Source organism: Bactrocera oleae, chromosome 4, assembly GCF_042242935.1.
Source record: "Bactrocera oleae isolate idBacOlea1 chromosome 4, idBacOlea1, whole genome shotgun sequence".
NCBI lineage: Eukaryota > Metazoa > Arthropoda > Insecta > Diptera > Tephritidae > Bactrocera > Bactrocera oleae.
In genome coordinates, this window is record NC_091538.1 from 67,823,704 (window position 1) to 67,843,556 (window position 19,853).

General features: G+C 34.6%; 1 protein-coding gene and 1 long non-coding RNA gene across 8 annotated transcripts in view; one reads left to right on the forward strand and one right to left on the reverse strand.

Annotated features, from left to right (window-relative positions):
- The window catches only part of LOC106621698 (protein qui-1), a 111,258-nt gene extending 92,258 nt beyond the window's left edge, over nucleotides 1–19,000 (forward strand). For 3 of the 7 annotated variants that reach the window (XM_070107944.1, XM_070107946.1, XM_070107945.1), the window contains 7 exons: nucleotides 2,634–2,729; nucleotides 3,088–3,633; nucleotides 3,706–3,876; nucleotides 4,804–5,170; nucleotides 5,239–5,481; nucleotides 5,550–5,866; nucleotides 7,052–9,927. In XM_070107944.1, coding sequence (XP_069964045.1) covers nucleotides 2,634–2,729; nucleotides 3,088–3,633; nucleotides 3,706–3,876; nucleotides 4,804–5,170; nucleotides 5,239–5,481; nucleotides 5,550–5,866; nucleotides 7,052–8,383 — 3,072 coding nt within the window. In that variant the 3' untranslated portion in view covers nucleotides 8,384–9,927. Of the gene's footprint in view, nucleotides 1–2,633; nucleotides 2,730–3,087; nucleotides 3,634–3,705; nucleotides 3,877–4,803; nucleotides 5,171–5,238; nucleotides 5,482–5,549; nucleotides 5,867–7,051; nucleotides 9,928–11,867; nucleotides 13,114–15,850 lie in introns of those variants that run through there. The other 4 variants (XR_011395888.1, XR_011395889.1, XM_036370115.2 and 1 more) reach the window with 4 other exon arrangements.
- LOC118682221 (uncharacterized) lies at nucleotides 15,855–19,828 on the reverse strand. The gene is made up of 2 exons (XR_004977965.2): nucleotides 19,686–19,828; nucleotides 15,855–15,911 (listed from the first exon to the last, which is right to left on the reverse strand). It is a non-coding gene; the product is annotated as an uncharacterized lncRNA (long non-coding RNA).
- Nucleotides 19,829–19,853: the final 25 nt, after the last annotated feature.

Sequence of the window (19,853 nt, forward strand, 5' to 3'; positions counted from 1 at the left end):
TTTGGTGAAGATATCTGATCAAATAAAAAATTTTCCGATATCGGCAATTCCGATAAATATGCAGCTTTTTGGAGAAAAATGAACGTGTACTAAATTTTCGTTCGGTATCTCAAAAACTGAGGGACTAATTTGCGTTTATACCGACAGAGAGACGAACATGGCTAACTTGACTCAGCTTGTCACGCCGATCACTTATACAAGTATATATGTTTTCCGACGTTTCGGGTTCGTAGCAAACTTAAACCTATTCAGGATATGAAAAGTATCTACGTTGACTATATACATGTATATATAAAAAACTTCCAGAAAAAAATATTATATATAAATATTTTATCACTCTAAGGACACAATTAAAGTCACAACACTCGTTCGATATGAAATACAGACATTGATTTGTCTTTGGATAGCTCAACGAATGCACAAAGCATGCTATCTCAATACCACTGAGTGCCACAAGTGAATTAAGTGCTGTAGCTAAAAAACAAAAGAAAATGGTTGAAACACTCAACAAACCGAAATCGCACAAACACAACACAAAATTAGTTGAAGAATTGCATAGTTGAGTGGCTGAACGTGTAGCCCTGTCAGTTTCAGAACGAGCAGCATTAAGTACACTCACGGATAAACAGCAAATAGCAGCACTTCTACGACTGTGTTATTTTTGTTGTTTTTTTGTGATAAATCAGCATATATGTGGAGATAACAGCCAGAGTGGACATTTATCAAAAGGTCAGTTAGACAACGGCACTTCCTGACCAAGCTAGTTAAGTTGCGAAAATCATGTTTCACTTTTCACCCGTTTTCGCAACATTTGTTGCACCATGCGCCCAACATAGACACGTTGGCCGGAAATGGATTTACCCCCAATGTATTGCCATATTGTTGTTGCATAGACATCCGTGTTTTTGTTGGCCACGTTCATTGCAGTCTCGGAATTTCGCACAGCAGCGACTTGAGAATCAGTTTATTGGTATTTCCTGTTCCGCCAGCACAAACATGTTTACTCGTATATATGTATATGTGTGTACAAATGTATGTACGTGGCAGTATGCTCGTCCTTTGACTCTTGTCATTTCCTACATTTTTATTTAACGGCAGCCGGCATATCTGTAGAATTCTTGCGAACACACACACAGACACACACTGCAGCGCGTGTTCGTAAATTATCAGCTCAGCTGGCCGCATTATGAGCATGAAGTTGTGGTTCGCGTAGTGCGCTGATATTGGTTGTAAAATAAGCGTAAAGAATTTTGACAGCAAAAATAAAAACGCCGTGGCCGTGGCCACCTTTATGATCGAAAGTAATGGGTGTGAAAATTGTGTAAAAGTCCGTTTTTTGTGTTTTTATTTACCATTATCATCGCCAATTTTTATGTCTTACTCAGTGCAAAAGTTAACTGATGCTCTTTTAGTTTTTAATGTCAAAGAGGCCAAACGAAAAGTTGAGATAATTTTTAATCATCAAATTTTAAATAGGGTCGCCTGTATAAATCTCCAGCTGGGTAGCTTATAGTTGATAATTCCCTCCAATCCCACCAAACATACAACAAAACCTTTCATATCGGCAATCCTGACTTTGCCATCGTTTGCGTCAGCTCAACGCGATTCGTCTACGACCGTTTTGGCTTGACGCTTACATAAGTGACCCAGTAACCATCCGCTAAACTGCCGCCGAAATTAATATATTTGGTTGCGATTCACGATGGAAATTCGATCTAAGAGATTATTTATTGCGTTAACTCATGTGACACACATACATTGAGCTTCTTTTTATATCCAGTCTTATTGAAATGTTGCCAAACAATCTTTGAGATCAAAACTACCACAACGAAATCGACCAAAATTGCGTGTAATAAGCTTTTACAGTATCACCATAAACACTGTTCACATTTTCAGCATCTTTGCCTTTAACGAAGAAAATGCATAAAATATGGCGTAATTTCTCTTTACTAGTTTCCATCTTTGACGCGTGCTCAAACAACACTGAGTCAAACAATCATAAAACTGTCTAAAAAGGTTTTTTAGTGCGATTTTCTAACTTTCCAACGCCGTACCTTGTAAATCAATTGCACTTATGCAACGCGAGGTACAAATTATTAAACCATCTATTGTAAAACTATGGGTTTCTTTCTACTAGACATGATGTTAAAACCATATTGATATTTACGTTATGAGGTTTCGGAAAAAAGGGTTGTTAGGTTGCCAAAAGTCCAAAAACAAGTCCAGTCAGGGTGTCACTGTATCCCTACTGTGGATATCATACATGAAAGAGTTTCATGCCAAAAATTCAATTGTTTTCGGAAGAGAATCATTTCGCAATGATCAAAATTCTAAACTTAATTTGTTGCTTTTTTTAATCAAATTGGGTTGGCTTAAGTCCACAATCCAAATCTACAATTACTTTTACTTAAAAAAATTCCTATAACAAATATAAAGTTTATACGTGATGTACACTAAATACCATTATTGAAAGTATAAAAATGTTAATCTCTTCTCACCGTAGCTGTCGACGACGGCCACTTTAATAAAATTAAACATTTTCACGCTTCTTCTTTAGCATTCAACACCATTTTTCCCTTCACTGCGTCGTAAAACAGCACTAACCGTTATTTATTTATACTCTTATTTTGCAGGTCTTTCTGTTGGCGCACTGTGAAGATAATGTCCTGTATTTGCGCACATTGGCCACTGGCAAGGAGCTGCATGCCCTAAAAGGTCACAAGTCACAGGTGAGTCATGAGAAATGAGTTAATTGTGCACAGAAACAGAATAAAATAGGTTATTAAAAAAAGGTAGAAAGAGAGTGCGCGATAGGAAAAGAAACGAATGTGTAGTTAATTATTCAAAATCTACTGAAAGGTGAAGGGTATTTTTTGTCTGCCTCTTTCACACTGAGTTTTAATAGTGATACAATTTCGTATATTTTTTAAGGTTATCTAAGAAAGTATGAGCAAGGTATAAACCCAAAGAGTATAAACAAATTAGATGTTCTGTAATATATAATTTAAAAAGAGAGTAACTATTTCACTTGACTTGAACCCGATAGCTGACTGCTTAAATCTCACTTCTGCATACTCTCTAAAATAGCTCCATGCCATTGCCATCGCTAAGGACAGTCAACGCGCTGTCGTTGGTGGCGAGGACACACGCGCACTCATTTATGATATGCACTCCGGTCGCCTCATACGCTCAATGCCACCCAATCCCGGTTCGATTTCAGCCCTATATATAATGGATAACGATGATTTTCTAATCACAGTCGGCGGTAATAAAATCACTTTCTATTCATTCCGCAACGAAGAACTCTACGTACACCCGTACTCGCATAATCAGCGCAGAAAACGTTCATTGAAACGTGCTCAGCAATCGCAGCGTTCACCATCGACCACGCTGCCGCCGATTACATGTTTCGATATATCACGTGATTCACAATTAGCCGCCATCGCTTCTAGTCGCAGCGTACACATTTTAAAGATCAACACACCCGAGTATCAAATGACACTGGATGGGCACGCAGCACCGGTGACATGTTTAATCTTTGCGCCAAACGGTGAGTACTTGGCAACAGGTGCTGACGATCGCACGGTGAATGTTTGGAATTTGGCCTTGGGTGAGGTTACCAATTCCTTTAAGGTGAGTTGTCGATGTAAAGGTGTTCGTATATGTGTGTGGTAATAACAAATATGTATATTCTGTATATATTAGGGTCACAATGCATCGGTTTGTTGCGTCGTAGTGCTCATGGACTCACGCCGTATCATTTCAACCGATCGCGATTCCATGATGTATGTGTGGTTGGCCGAAGGCGGCAACTTATTACAAACCATACAGGGACCATACAAGTTTTTGGCTGCCACAAATAATATGAAGTTCGCAGTGAGTATCCAAATCGTAAATGGCTTGCAAACTTATTACCAGATCTTTTATACAATAGATAGTATAGTTGAGAGCCTCTGAGGTTAGGGAGAAATAAGTAATCAAAAAAAAATTCAAGGTATTCCAATAAAAGTTGCCATACTTGAGTGTCTAGTATTTCTTTGGAGACAGTAGTAAAATCGATCTTCTGCAACAAAATTGTGTAGCGCAACAAAAGTCCGTCACGCTCGTAGTGGATGAAGTACTATTATAAGGAAAGTTGAATCGCTTTCAATAACTGTTTTAAATGTTTAATATAAAAATCGAAGGATTTAAAACTAAAAAAGTTACAAAGTTGCCACTCATTTGAATATATAATTATTAATTAAAATAATACATTTACGAACTGGAAATCAACCATAAAAGCAGAACCAATTTTAATAGTTTTATGGATTATTCGTTGTAAAAATCATATTATTTAAAGTAAAAAAAGTTAGGATATTGCCATATGTTTCAAAATATTAATTTAAAAAAAATAAGCTGTAAACTGGAGAAGTTTATGAAAGATTTAATATACGAGGATATTTTTTAAAATATTGCGAGATGGTTGCCACCTCTTTAAAATTTTAATTCGGTAAAATTGTCAAAATAAAAGGTATGAAGCTATGGTTTTTAAGCGTAAAATTTAAAATATTTTTAGAAAGTGTTGCCAACTGATTGAAAAAAAATGAATTCGAACAAACGGTTAACTAAATTTCATACTATAATATTATCAAATTTGAAGTATTTCGGAAACATGTGAAGAACATTAAAATATATTTCATAAGACCAGCAGTTAAGTACAGCATTAGTAGAAGAAACTTCTGGTAAATGGTATTACTTACATATTTATATGGTATATTTATGCATTTATTTATTAGCTTTTTACATGTTATCAACCCTCCGTAGGTGTCTACAAATGGTGACAATACATTGAAGATCTGGTCACTAACGCGTGAAGATGAAAAGTACACCGTGTCACATTCGGACGAGATCACTTGCTTCACGATCACCGCCGACAGTTTGTATATAATAACCGGCTCTCGTGATATGTCCTTAAAGGTATGGCAAGCGACAGGCGGCAAGCTGGCACAAGTGCTCGTCGGGCATACCGATGCAGTAAATTGTGTTGCAGTGTCAGTGACCAACAAGACACAGGTCATATCCGGTTCAAAGGATACCAATCTCATCATTTGGGATCTGCATACAGGCGAGGAGCTGCATACGCTGGCCGGACATTTAGCACCGGTGCTGGGCGTCAGGGTGTCGGCAGATGGTATATATGAGTATTTAAGGGAAAGTGCACAGACTTAAAAGGAAACTTTTTTCCCAAACTTACGCTAGGTTCAACGGCCATTTCGGGCAGTGACGATAAGACACTAATTGTCTGGGAGACTAAACGCGGCTTGGCGCTCACTTCGCTACAAATGCATGTGCCCTTCCAACGTTTCGACATCAGTCTGGAATGTTCGCGTATTTTGGTGCAACTAATGGAGAGTTTCAATTTACCCGTTATTTGTCTACACAACACACCAGCACAATACGTTAAATTGCCCACCTACTCAGCTCCGGCAATGGATGCGGAAGGTTTGCTGCTGTTACAACAAAATTGCTTAATAATTCATGTAATTATAATTTTTATTACTATTTTACAGACTTACGCCCACAAGGTCCCAAGCGTCAAATGAAGCGTTTACTCAAGAAAGAGGTATCCCTGGACACATATACGTGGCAGAAGAAATACGGCCATCTGACGTCATCGGTTATGATGGCACAAGTAGATGAACGCCTGAAGCGACGCTTCTCTGTCTCCGCCAGCATGGAGGAAATTTCAAAAATAGCCGAAATGAAAACAATCACTTCACAAACCAATCTAGGTCCAGAGCAGGCCGCTTTGGCGCAATCGCAGCACTTCGATCAGCTGGAAGCATTATGGAACAAACGGTCACCACCGAGACGGAGACACAATGCGGTAGGTGAAAAACAAACGAAAATACCTTACCAAAAATTATGAAGTATATATATAATATAATATGTACTAAAATTAATTTGGTTGTATGATTTTTTACCTAACAATTTGACAGTAAATATATGTATATATACCATATATATTAACCTCTAATTAGCCGCTATACAAATGTACAAGTAGTAAAGTATCTTCAACCGTTACCGGGCTTAACCTCAAAGTAAACAAAATATTTGTGTATATATATGTAGATAGACGCATATATACTAGTATTACATAATTTAATATAAAACTGCTTGTTAGTACTAATATTCAGCCGCGCATAGACTTAGTGCTTGGCTTCATTGTGTTAAAGAAATATCACATAATAATAACTGTTTCTAGAAATTGCTTATACTAATTGTAAATTGGCAACTTCAGTGCACGCTTTATGAAATAACTAGGAAATACTTGTAGCATATAGCAAACTCATGAAAAAATTAATATTTTTTTCGAAAAATTATATACCGCTAAGGGTAAGGAAAGGAACTAACCCTCCAAGTTTCATGCTTCTAAACCAAGCTCCAAAAACTTTCAGGATTAATTGATTATCAATTCATTTTCGATTCAGTTACGTATTTAAAATACTCGACGAAACGAAGTTTCGCTCTTAGACAAAAGAAGACCTTGAAACGAATATAAACCCGATTTTCGTCAATATCACCCGTAGGTTCAAAACATCATTACTTTTTAAACAAAAAACAAAAACATTAAATTCGGTTGAACCGAAGATATAATATCCTCTACAAATAAAAAAGTTTTACATACAAGAACTTGATTTTGATCAATCAGTTTTTATGGTAGCTGTATGCTATAGTGGTCCGATATCAGCGATTTCGACAAATTAGCTTCAGCTTTTCGGGAAGAAAAGAGTTGCCAACTGCATAAGTGTTTGTTTACTAACTTAATCTATAATTACTGCCATAAAGTGCACTGTCGATTATATATTTATTTAATTATATTATAATTTCGCAATGTAAGTACTAATTATGTATGTATGTATGTAGTTGTAAATTGTGTTTTTGAGAAAACTTCTTAATTTTTCGCTTCTTTCCTCTTTTGTTCTATTTCCAAAAAACCAACCACTAAACTATTTAAATCTAACAAAAAAAAAACACCAAACTGCAAACAAACAAAATCGTCACTGCACAGGGTCTCTCACGGCAAACATCGCTCGTCGAGGATCGCCTCGAGTCATCCGATGACGATGAGTATCACGACGAACGTACAGGTATGTTTTCACTCTCATGCGATGAAATACACTTATTATCACATATACCGAGCATGCTGCGAATGCGTTCACTTTCCTTGCAAGAGCACATTTGGGTCACATGTTGTATGAAGTTACCAATCGCCCATTTAGCACTAAATCAACACCAACAAATACACCGCCACCATTTCCACAATCACCAACACACTCACACCTCACAACACATCACCACCACTTTTACAACAGCCGGCGGCAACAGCAGCAATTTCGAAAAGCTAAGTAACAATAGTAACAGCAATTGCCACAACAACAACAACAGCAACAGCGTTAATGGTAATAACACCAAACACCAAAAAAATCATACGCACACCTGTGCCTGTTTACTGCTGCACCAACAGAGCCAACTATCCAACGAGCAATATCAACAACGCCGACGTTGCAACAGCAATGCCAGCGCTTTGTCGCCACAACCCGATTTAGTACGCGATTTGCAGTATGACGATGTGAACTCAACGCCCAATTCGCCTGGCGATAAATCAGACGACGCAACCGATTATCTCAGTCGCGCGCGTCACATCTTCCGCTGGCGCAGTTTTCGATCGCAGCGTGCGGCAAACGCACACAAGTGTCACTCCTTGCAACCGCAAATTTATTTAAACACCACAACAACTTTAAGCTCTACTCAACTATCCAACTATCATTGCAGCGCACAGGCATGTTTACCACCCAGAGCCACGCCCATTATCATCGTAGAAAATTATGATCATCGCAATGTACAACAAGTGCGTACAAACCGAGTAATACATCCGAGTACTGGGCGCGCCGCTTGGGGTCAGACAGCCGATGAGACGGCTACCGAACTGCGTTGCGCCAAAAAGAAACATTGTGTGGGTAGTAAAGTTGTACCGCAAGCGGCTGGCACACGACAGCCCAAGCATAGACCTTTCAGTGACACAACATCTCCAACACACGTTCGAATGTCCGAATATATACGACGCAGCTTGCATATGTCTCGCATATTTAAGAGATCACACTCGCATGGCGAGAAGTCTTCACTGCATGCGGATACTGATATCGGCAATAAGGGGAAAATGATGCCTCCGACTGCAATAGAAACTGATGGCATATACTCTGAAAATCCGGGAGGTGCACTGTGTAGCAGAGCGCATAAGTTGCATAATAGATTTAAGCTAGAGAAGTCAAAAGAAGAAAGGCGCACTAAATCTGTGGATAAGGAGGGAGACCACACCAACGCTTCGTGTGTGACACAGTAGTGGATGGAGTAAAATAATTAGCACTAACCGTAAGCACATAGTTTGGGCTGTACATCGACCGGTTTTAAAACTATGGAAGCAGTTATAGGATCGATCTCAAAATTTTAATGTCAAACTTTATAATCTATTCAATTAAGTGAATAATTAGCAATCATTCACTGATTAAATCCCAAAACGTCTTACAGATTCTTAAATTGATCGGTACCATTGTCTATTTAACGGTTTTTCCTTCAATTTCGTATATCCTTCAGTCCGTTTTTGATCAAGCTGAGCATTGAGCTGCTCATTAACTTTACCAACTAAGTCAGAGTCTTATTATTTCTTAAAAGTCTATCAAGTTTTTGTTACCCTGTTTTTAGCCTCGTACCACCAGTGGTAAACTTGGTCACAATCAGGTGTAAGTGTTTCCAGTCTGTGTTCTTCTAACCGTAAATTTTTGAATTGCTCTTACTTACATAACTACTTTATAACTGTGTAAACTAAACAAAAGAGATTGCGGATAATCGAAAAATTCTTCTAGTATTTCTCCGTAGCAAAATAAGTTTCGTATTCGGGTTAGTGACATACGTTTTTTACTAGTGTATTCAAAACCATATTGAGAAAATTGCCAGCGAAATCTCAACTAACAAGTGTCATTTTCTATGGCTTATAATCGTTTATTTTTCGATCTAAGAAATTATTTCCTACTTGTATGTAAAGAGGTATTACTGTACTTTGTGTAAAAAAATTTTGGCATAGTAACACAAAGCTGTTTTAATTTTTCTATCGATTATAATCGTTTATTTTTCGATCTAAGGAATTATTTTCTATGTAAAGAGGTATTACTGTACTTTTTGTAAAAAAAAAGTTTGGCATAGTAACACAAAGCTGCGCGTAGTTTTCATTAATCCTTGATATTCTTTTTTTTGGAAATTAAAATAACCATCGACTAATCGATAAATTTAAAAAATTATTGCAACTATGCAATTAAACTGAGGTGTGTTCTCAAAATATGATGTGAAATTAGATATGCACATGACAGAAAACGATTGTAATATTAACATTAAATTGCTTTTTATAGTTTTAAGAAAAAGTTTTAGTAAATTTATTTGAAATGAGTGCTTTTGGTCACAACCAATATCAACTAATGAAGAAAAACGACTTAAAAATAGATAATTTATAAGAAAAACGAGTATTTTATATAAAATATATATGTAGCAACAACACTTTCTTTCAGCATACACCACACAAATACCTATAAAAATACACAAGTCGAATCAGTCATAAAAGTGTACACATTTACACTCCCACGCTTGTTACATAACGGTACTATAGTTTGCCTGTTCCAAACACTTTTTTTATGAAATTTATTACTATTTTATCTTAAAATCTTTTCAATATATTTTCAATAATATTTCGCATGATCTTTGAGAACTATTTCCCAGATCTCGGTTGCCTTATAAATGTGCTTCAACCAAATATAAATATTTTACCACATTTTAGATTTGTAATTTTAAATATACGCAATAATAAGTAGCCGTGACTTGACGCATGAAAAAATCAAATTTTTGTAATTTAGTGTTTTTTATTTAATTATATTTTCGATGTAGAATATGTAACTTTTTATTTTATTTCTGCAGTCAAGTAAGTATGTGCAAGAGGTAAATTTAATGAAATGTAAAAATCTTTAAAATATTTCATATATTCTTTTTCATTTTGACCTGCACTCTAAAAATACAAATATCGACCCTTAAAGTGCCTTCGAACTTCCTAATGTTCATATTCGAATTTCTTATGGCCATCACAGCATAATTGGATATAATTTTAGCCTTTTATATTTCAACACAGAATAGCTGTTATTCTCATAAACAGTGCTCAGAAATCAATAGCCATTTTTAATAAGTCACTAATCTCATTCATAATCGTGCGTTTTGTTTTTTCAAAGTTTTGCCCATCTGAACTATAGTCTCGAAATTTGTGGATTTAAACCAAAAATAAACTGCAAATTTTTCATACCCTGTTCTGATGTGCACGGTATTTCGATGAACATGTCTGCACCGACCGGAACAAATGGTAGTCAGAATGGGCAATGTCTGGGCAATAACGCGGTTAAGTCAAAACTTCCCATAACGGCTGGTTCCAAATAGTTTTTAACCGGTCCGAGAATTGTCATGATATAAAATTATTGCCTCGTGCCTAGTCGTGAATTCCGGGCGTTTTTGGCAATTACTCGCTTCAATTTGATTATTTGTTGTCGGTAGAGTTTCTCATTAATATTTTCACCCAGTTGCAGAAGCTCATAATACAGCACGACCTACTAATCCCACCTAATACAGATACACAAATATATATAAATTGATATACGGCTTTGCCGTTGATTTGACTGTTTGGCCAGATTTTAAATAGGATTTTTTGAATTTAGGGTAGTCGTAATGGATTCAATTTTCAACACCCGTCACAATCCGCTACAAAAACAAATTATTTTTCTAGCATTCAAGCAGCATTTCTGACATGCAAAATTATCTTTCAAAGTCTCTTGGCTTCAATTCCTTGCTTTTAAATGTATCCGGCTACTTTTAAAAGTTTTGAAACGACTGCTTAATTGACTTCCAAAAATATTTCGAGACCTTCTTGTATTTGTCAACAAACTTCACGGACTAATGCATCCAGTTCGTCATCATTAAACTTTTTTTGGCAGCCAAAATCACACTTTTCTATCATAACAACCGCTTTTGGCTGGAGCATGTTCACCATAAACTTCTACCAAAATACGATGACTTTCGACCTACAAATAGTTTTCAAGTTATATACTATGTATAATACAGTTGAATTGTATTCAGTATATTCAGCGCATATGTGGATATCTGATTAAGTTGGTATAAGCGCTTGCTTTTCAACGTTATTATATTATGCCAGTCAATGTGTCTTATACCAGTGCTTTGTTCGATTCGCAATATGCAGTTTGATGATTCAAATACTAGTTATGGTTATCTACTTGTTTTGTGGCAGCTGTTTATTCGATTCGTCAGTCTCTTTGAGAATCGAACACAACTCATCACTCATAAGTTAGTTTTGAATACACTCCTAAGTGTATTGACTTACATCTCCAACTGAACCAAGGTGAGTATGTACACTTTTATTCGAAACTTCAAAAACATTTTTTAAGCACTATTCGTTAAGCAAACATAAAACATACTTTTTCACCAAATTTTTACTTAAATAAAATTAAATTTTCAACAATTTTACGAATGTTTTATTCTTCCTCCTAATGTAATATAATATATTTTTTGTGTATAGTACAGAATTTCTCGTTAAATACATAAGAGAATTGTTTTCGTGCTCTAAATGTTCCATTTCACAACTTATCGAGTAAAAGCAGTAAACCAATAATCCAATATATACAAATGTATAAATTTATTTGCATTTGGGTACCTTTGAATAAACTAACCATAATTTTGTTTTTATGTACATTTTACTTTGAAATTACCTACAACTGCTCGCACAGTGCATTCGAAAACCAGCTCGCGTAATTCCCTGCAGCAACCCATTACCTAAGGAGCACCTAAGTCCAACAACATAACCCAAAAGCAAGCATATTGAAACACCCGTCAACTAGACTCACATTCTCACTAGACATCTAAGCTATACATAACTATGTATTTGTTGTAATATGAGTGTTGTAAACAAACAATGTGCTCTGAAATCCTACACTGAGCGTCGACAGAAACATCCTGCGCCTGTGTCCTTGACTTAACTAATCGTGTACACACAAGTCAATATGATTTTATTGCCTGAATTTTTTAGATGATTTCGATGACTATATTCGGGCGACGCTTCAGTAATTACCTAATTTCCATACATTCGTAAAATCAAAAGTAAATAACACAATGAAATCAACGTTTTCGGAAACTTACCTCAAAAACTGCTGAAAACTTAGACCAAAGTATGATTTTTGTAGTTTTAAGCACACAAATAATTTTAAAAAAAATAATAATAATAATAACAGCAATAAACAAGTATATTACGGGTAACTAACCGTTACACACACAGGGTGCACATAAATGAATTTCAATTAAAACTATGTCAAATTAACACACACACACACACATGCAAGTGAGTGGAGAGTTTCGAAAAAAAGGTATTGCTGTTACGCACATAAACCGTTAATTTTTTTAAGAAAACCAAACTGTAAGCTAAGAAAATGATTTTAATGAGGAGAGGTTATATCCACTAGCAATTACTATCAAAAATCTTGTTTCTTTGATTATCACCTGACAAATATATCTAGCAATAGAAATTATATGAGGTTTGCACTGCGACCTAGGGTCTATTGTGGCCACAAACATATCTAAGAATGTAATGTGAAAATTCAAGTTCGGTCCAGCCATTTCGAAGAAATTTTCCTCACTGATTCTGAAAACAGTATTTAAGAAAGAGTTTAGAGTTTTGGCCGCCGATTACAATAATTTAAAAAATTCTCCAATATTGGCTTACATCTCCGAAACTATTAGCCGGATTAACATATTCTCAAATATTTATACATTCGATGTTTATGCAAAAATAAAAAATCGGTTTTCACAAGTGGATATAACCTCTTAATTTAACAAAAATTTCAATAGCAATAAGAAAATGCACTAGGCACACAACAAAAACGTCATCAACTTATAGCACACACAACAAAGAGAAAAATAGATTATTTAATACAACAACAACTGCAATGCCAACGCAACTTTAACGGATTCACAATGCATGTAAGTAGCGACGGAATGCTAAAAGCGACTATTATTAAACTATTTAGAATTACGCTACAAAGCGCATATATAGAAGAAGATCTTGTTTTGTTTGTATGCATATAGACGCTTAGTAAAATTTAGCAAATACGTATTTTCATATGATTTTTTGTAGCGACGTTGTAGTAAACGCTTTTATTGTTAGCTATACATATGTAGGCGAAGTAGTCGCATTGGTATATACATATGTATATATATGTATGTATTTAGACACACACAAACATAGAAAGCATTTTTTAAATTAATTTACTGTTTTTTTTTATACATTATACAATATATACATATATATATGTTAATTTAAATTTTTCTTTGAAAGCAAGTTTCAATTCAACCCAATTTCACTAATTCGCCTTGTTTCTTCACCCGAAAAGTGCAACCAACAGCGCTGTTATGTAACCAATCGTATCGATAGCATCAACTTGGAACAATAACTGAACGCTTGTATTGTTCTAACGGATTTAGTTCCGTTGCACCAATTAACTTTTCCAGCATTAGGTTAAAGAAATCGCACAATAAAGTAGGCACATCATTTATAGTCAGACTACTTGTAGGAAGGGTTACTCCTTCTTTTTGGTGGGCTGGTGGTAGTGTTTAAAAGAGCCGTTTGGTGAATTACTGAATCATGAAATAACTACTTCTTCTATTGTAAAAGGAAGCTTTTTATTAATTTAATTAATATATAAGCACCGTAGTTTTACTGTTTGCCATTCAGCAGATTGAATAAATGTTTTTACCATAACTTAAATATAGAAATTATTTTCATTCTTTCTTGAAGCAAAACTAGGACATCACCCATATGTCAATATCGAGATAATATTATTTTGGACCATTTCATTCAGCATTGGGCTATATTCAGCTATTTTGCCGAACCATTTATCAGGAGCGCAACACGCTTACTGTAATGGTAGGCCAGTTGAAACTGCCCAGCTTACTCTAGTGTCATGGTTTGAGGAAGCCGTAACTTCAATAATTGCCGGAAACGGTCACAACAGCTCTAGACGTTTTCGGGGTTGAAACTAATCTCAAATACTTTATATTCAGTATTTTTTGCGATTGAATGATCGTAAGGGAGTGTAGTAGCGCACGTGCTCGGCGAAATGTAAATAGGGGTACCCCCCAAGGTGGCGTTATTTCCCTTCTTCAATGGATCTTGGTGATCAATGACCTGCTGAAAAAAACCCCATCATCAACCCAAATAAAATTGAAGTTTTTTCATTTACTAGGTGATGCAAGAACCCGGAGGCACGACCGCCGTGGATGAGAAACATTTAGAGCTCAAGATATAAAGCATTCATGGAAACCTAATATCGAGAAGAGATCAAGGAAGGCATTGATTGCCCTGTACTGCTGCAGAGGAGCCATTCGCAAAAGATGGGGTCCCTCACCAAAGTATTACGACTCCATAGTCTAGCCAATTATATTCTATGAGGTGTTTATGTGGTGATGGGCCCTAGAAAAGACCACACTTGCAATTAAGTTCGAGAGTGTGGTGCACTAAGGTCCATACCAACCATGGCACTTAATGCTATTCTGCATATACATACAAGCATACAACACTTGTAGTTTCCGTAAATATATCCAGAAGGTGTATGGCCGCGAGAGTTGCTATCAGGCTCAGAGAATCAGGGTTTCTAAATGAACATGTGTCTGAACATTCGGAAATTCTCGCTCGCTTTGACTAGCCTCTCCCTAGTTCTAACGCTGTATGGTTAAAAATTTTACCGGATGCCAAGTGTAGAAGCTGTATGGAAGAAAACGAGGTGGAAGCATCTCAACACTTCCTTCTTGATTGTACTACCTTTGCGAGATCAAGGCTCAAGCACTTGAGAGCTAACACTTTCAGATATCCCACTGAGCTGATGGCAAGAGAAATTAAACGCCTAATCAGATTTATATTGGCCACAAGGCAATTTGCCAACTTATAAGAACGAATACAAGAATACTACATACATATATTCTACATTCAAGTGCGATCCCCAACTTGAGGATCAGTTATCGAACCTAACCTATGTTAAGCTACCCTGCAGCGAAGTTACCTTATAAGTACTAAAGATCTAAAGGACCACATATATAAACTTATATATTTTTCCTTCTGACATTTTTAGTTGAAAACAAGTTTCTGTTTGCTCAAGTCTCTTAATAATAACTGCGATTTCAGTCAGAAATTTTTAAATAACTACTTTTTTAACTAGTTTGAGATTAGGACTTAAACAAAATCGCTGGTAGCCTCAATGCAAAGTATAGTTCTACTACAGCAAAAAAGCGAAATTTCTCAACATTCAGCGCTTCCACTCTGTCCTTCACCAAAAAGAAATATTAAATGTCAATATTTTTGCGAAATGTCAATTGTTTGCTGTCTTACGAATTCCAGTTCGAGGAATAGGTACTAAAATGTTGGTTAACTCCTTAATTATATGCAAGCACAAAAAATATAATCGTGTTTACTAATGTTGACCGGATAAAAAGATCTATATATTATTACTATCTAACTATTAAATAAACTTATTAGACTTAAAACTTCTTTAAACTAGATAATTAGCAAAATATTTTTTATAATCATATATATATATATTTTTTCCCCCTTTTTATATTTACAATAGTAATTGAATATTTAATTTGAAAATTTTTTAAACTCAACACTGGAAATTTTAAGCAACTAACGGCAATATATTTCTTTCTTAATTGTTTGCACTTTAAGATCATTTCGCTGCAGGAGGAGGAGGATACCGTTAGCAATATTGATTAGCAATTACCAGGATCTGCGAAATAACCAAGCAAGGAGATTTAGAAGCAAACGCATAAAATTGACATACAATTTCTCAGCTACAAAGAATGAGGGAAATTGGACTAGTGTGCAAAAAACCAACAACAACAAAAACTATAAGAAAAAAATATACGGTACATGTGTAAAAGGTTGTGTAAACGTTAATTCCAAGCATACTTGAAGAGTATTATTAAAAAAGAAATAACAAAAATGACAAGCAATAGGCTTCTATGTAACTCTGTTGTGAAATTTCTAGTTTTTTGTCGTCTCAGTTGCAGAAAATAAGAGGTGTAAGGTGTTAAAGATTATTTGTAAGAAAAAAATAAACACAATTACTATAAATTTCTTGTTTTTTTTTTTTTGTTTGAGTTTGAGAAACTGCACTTGCGTTTTGTGTTTCTATTACCAAGTAAATAACCGTAAAGCAACCGACTGTACATTTATGATAAATGTGCAAAAAGTAAATAGTACTAATAAATAAAAAAAAAAAACTATATATTAGAAGACACTTAGTCAGCAAAACAAAACTATTTATATAGTAATAAATATAAATGAGTTGCATTGCAATAAGCAACAACAACACAAAGTAAAAGTAGACGAAAGGAAACTAAAAAAGGGGTTAAAAGCTGAACTATGCTTACAAAATGAAACAACAATTTGCTGTTATTGACACAAAAGAAAACAAAAAAAGCAGTTACTTACATAATCACAGACATGCATAAAAGTTTATATGTATGTTTTTTTTTTTCAAATAAACTATAGCGAATTATATGCGTAAGAAACAATGAAAACTCCCACCATTAGCTGCTGATTTTATAAACTGAAGTAATTCAAGCTATTTTTTCGATCGCCAATAACAAAATAATGTGTACTTAGTGATAACAGCGAGGTTTTTGGCAGTAAAGGCGATGAGTTTTATAAAAAAGTATCTTTCTTTTTTACTAATTAATGCCTTCGAATGACTTTTATACTATAGATTCCTGCTGAGGAAGTAAAACAAAAATCAAATAAATTATTAATACGTTTTGCGAATATTACTTGTCAGCGATTCGTCAAAACTTATAGTGTGAGGAAAGAAACAAAGAACTGGTAAAAGTCGCATGACAAAATGGAGATAAGCTGGCATACAAAATGGAGTTAGAGGAGAGAGCGATTATGCCATTTTAATTGGTTTATAGTTACACATACTCTCTTGAATAGCTTTTTGTTGGCTTCACTTTTGCAAGAGCGCAGAGCTAGCGGAGCAGTAAAGAGGCGAATCGAGGATCGCTCATTTTAATGGAGTTCAGGGTTGCATATTTTTTTGCTTAACAATTTTGATTTAAAAATTTGATTTTCAGTTTGTAATTTAAATTTTTAAATTTTTTTATATTTTTAATCCCAAAATAGGAATTAAAAATTGAAAATTCAACTTATACTATTGTTTGAGATTAAAAACTTATTATTTATTTTGAAAAAATTCGTTTAATTGTTTAGTGCGGCATTTCAGTTTTTCGGGATTACAAAATATAAAAAAAGGTATTTGAATTAAATTTTTTTTTTGTATTTTAAATTCAATAATTTTTATACCCTGAAAATGGTATACTGACTTACCACCAAATTTAACTATAATTGGAACAAATGTTTAGCAAAATTTGATATTTTATCAACTGAGACTGGTTGAGGCTAACTTTGATATCTAGTATATAAACATATAGTATTAGATATAAGTACTTTTCAGTTATATAAATTGTATAAATAAGCAATGGAACTACAAACCAGATACATACAAACTCTAAACTGTAATTATTATAATAATTTATTTTGGAAGAAAAGTTAAATTGTTACCTATTTATTTGTTTTTAATCGCACCTATATTATAGCATATATAAAACAAGTTATTATTAACAACAGTAGGATGTTTTGTAAAGAGTGAAAAAAAAATAAAATAAAAAAACACTTTAATAAAAGTACTCAAAGATATAAAAGCAATTGGTAAATAAATAAAGAAAAAAAGTATGCAAAAAAAAAATTATAAAAAGTAAATGTCATAAAGAAATCATAATAAAAGGAGACAATCAAATATTAGCAACTCGTACACACACACCCAAACAAATAAATTAATTAATTTAAGAAACATTGCCTACAGGGCAACTTACTTAAAAAACACAATCATATACAAGTATGTATGTACACGTGTGTATGTGCTTAACTGTTTTTAGAGATATTATAAGCCAGCGGTTCGGTGCTAAATTCTTAATTTTTGGCTAATTTTTGAAAAGCTGGTAATACATAAAGCTGAGTCGATTTAGCCATATACGCCTGTCTGTCCGTCCGTTTTTTGAGATTTCAATCTGAAATTTTGCACACATCCTTTTTTCCCCAAGAAGCTGTATTTGTCAGAATCGCCGCTATCGGACCGCTTTATCATATGCCTGCCATACAAACTGAACAATCGGAATCAAATGCTTATATAGAAAACTTTTTTATTTGACAAGATATCTTCACGAAGTTTGGCATGGAGTATTATCCAAGGCAATCCAATACAATCACCGAACAAATTGTTCAGATCGAATCCTAATCGATCAAAATAGTTCTTGTATGGAAGATATGTTTATTGGTAAAGGGTATGATAGCTTCGATATTTCTCTGTTTTAAACCAGCTTGGGACTGGTATATTTCTGACTCTTTTATGGCTGTCGGTGGACTAGTACGTGTTAATAGTAGTTGCAAGGTAGTTGTTAACTATCGCATACACAGCGGTGTTTTTAACGGTGTTTTTAATTTTGGCACACATGGCTACGAGTTCTATATACTTAAGTGTATGTATATGTAGTTGTAATTCTTAAGCTGTTCAACTTGAACAGTAAAATTCCATATATGGTATAAGAGTATTATGTAGTTATATATGTAGTTATATATGCCTCTAGTGCATCTGCTACGAGTATTTACTGTATTGTTGTTCGCGTATTTATGTAGAAATACGTACATATGTCGTTTAAACTAAGCCAATTAGAATATGAAATGTATGTATGTATGTATGTAATTGTAAATTTAAAAAAATTGCAAAAATAAAAAATAAATAAACGAATAGCCGATGTTCTTATTAATGAAGTTTTAATTTACTCTTTGAAATCTAACGGTATTCTTGTATTAACCAATAGGAAGTGGCCCTAGATTTTGTAGGTTCTTTCTTGCTTGAAGTCTTATAATACCGATTAGGAAAGTAAAAAACTACACAAAACTTCTCAGTAACATTCGAAATTTTTTTTTCTGAAAGCAATCCGTTGAAAATACCAACATACTTTTAAATAAATTAAGTAAGGTACCAATTTATAAATAGCTATTTATATACATATATCAATACCAGCTATGGTGCCGGATGACTGATGAAATAATAAACTTGAGACTAGTAAATAATTATTCTGACAACAGGAAAAAACGTTAACTTCGGTGGTACTAATATACTATAATACCACTCACAGCAGTTATAGCATAAAGGGGTATACAAAGATTTTTGTCGAGAGTGTGATCGGTTTATTCTGTAGTAGCCCGATCTGAAACGTTTGTTCGCAGATTGTACCGTTGCCTTTACAATAACCCATTCTTAATTTTGTGAAGATACCTCGTCAAATAAAAATGTTACTGTACATGAACTTAATTTTGATCGATTCGTTTTTATGCCAGCTATATTCTATAGTTCTCCGATATCGGCGGTTCCGGTACAGACGGTCAGACAGACATGGCTAAATCGACTCAGCTGGCAAGCTGATCATTTATATACATATACCTTATAGGGTCTCCGACATTTCCTTCTGGGTGTAAGAAACTTCGTAGCAAACTTAATATAGTCTGTTTATGGTATAAATATTCGCTATGATATGTTAATCGTTCGTGAAGGCAGCGTGTAATGGAAATCCGCCTTTAGATGGCCACGAATTTGCCGGCGTTGAAATAA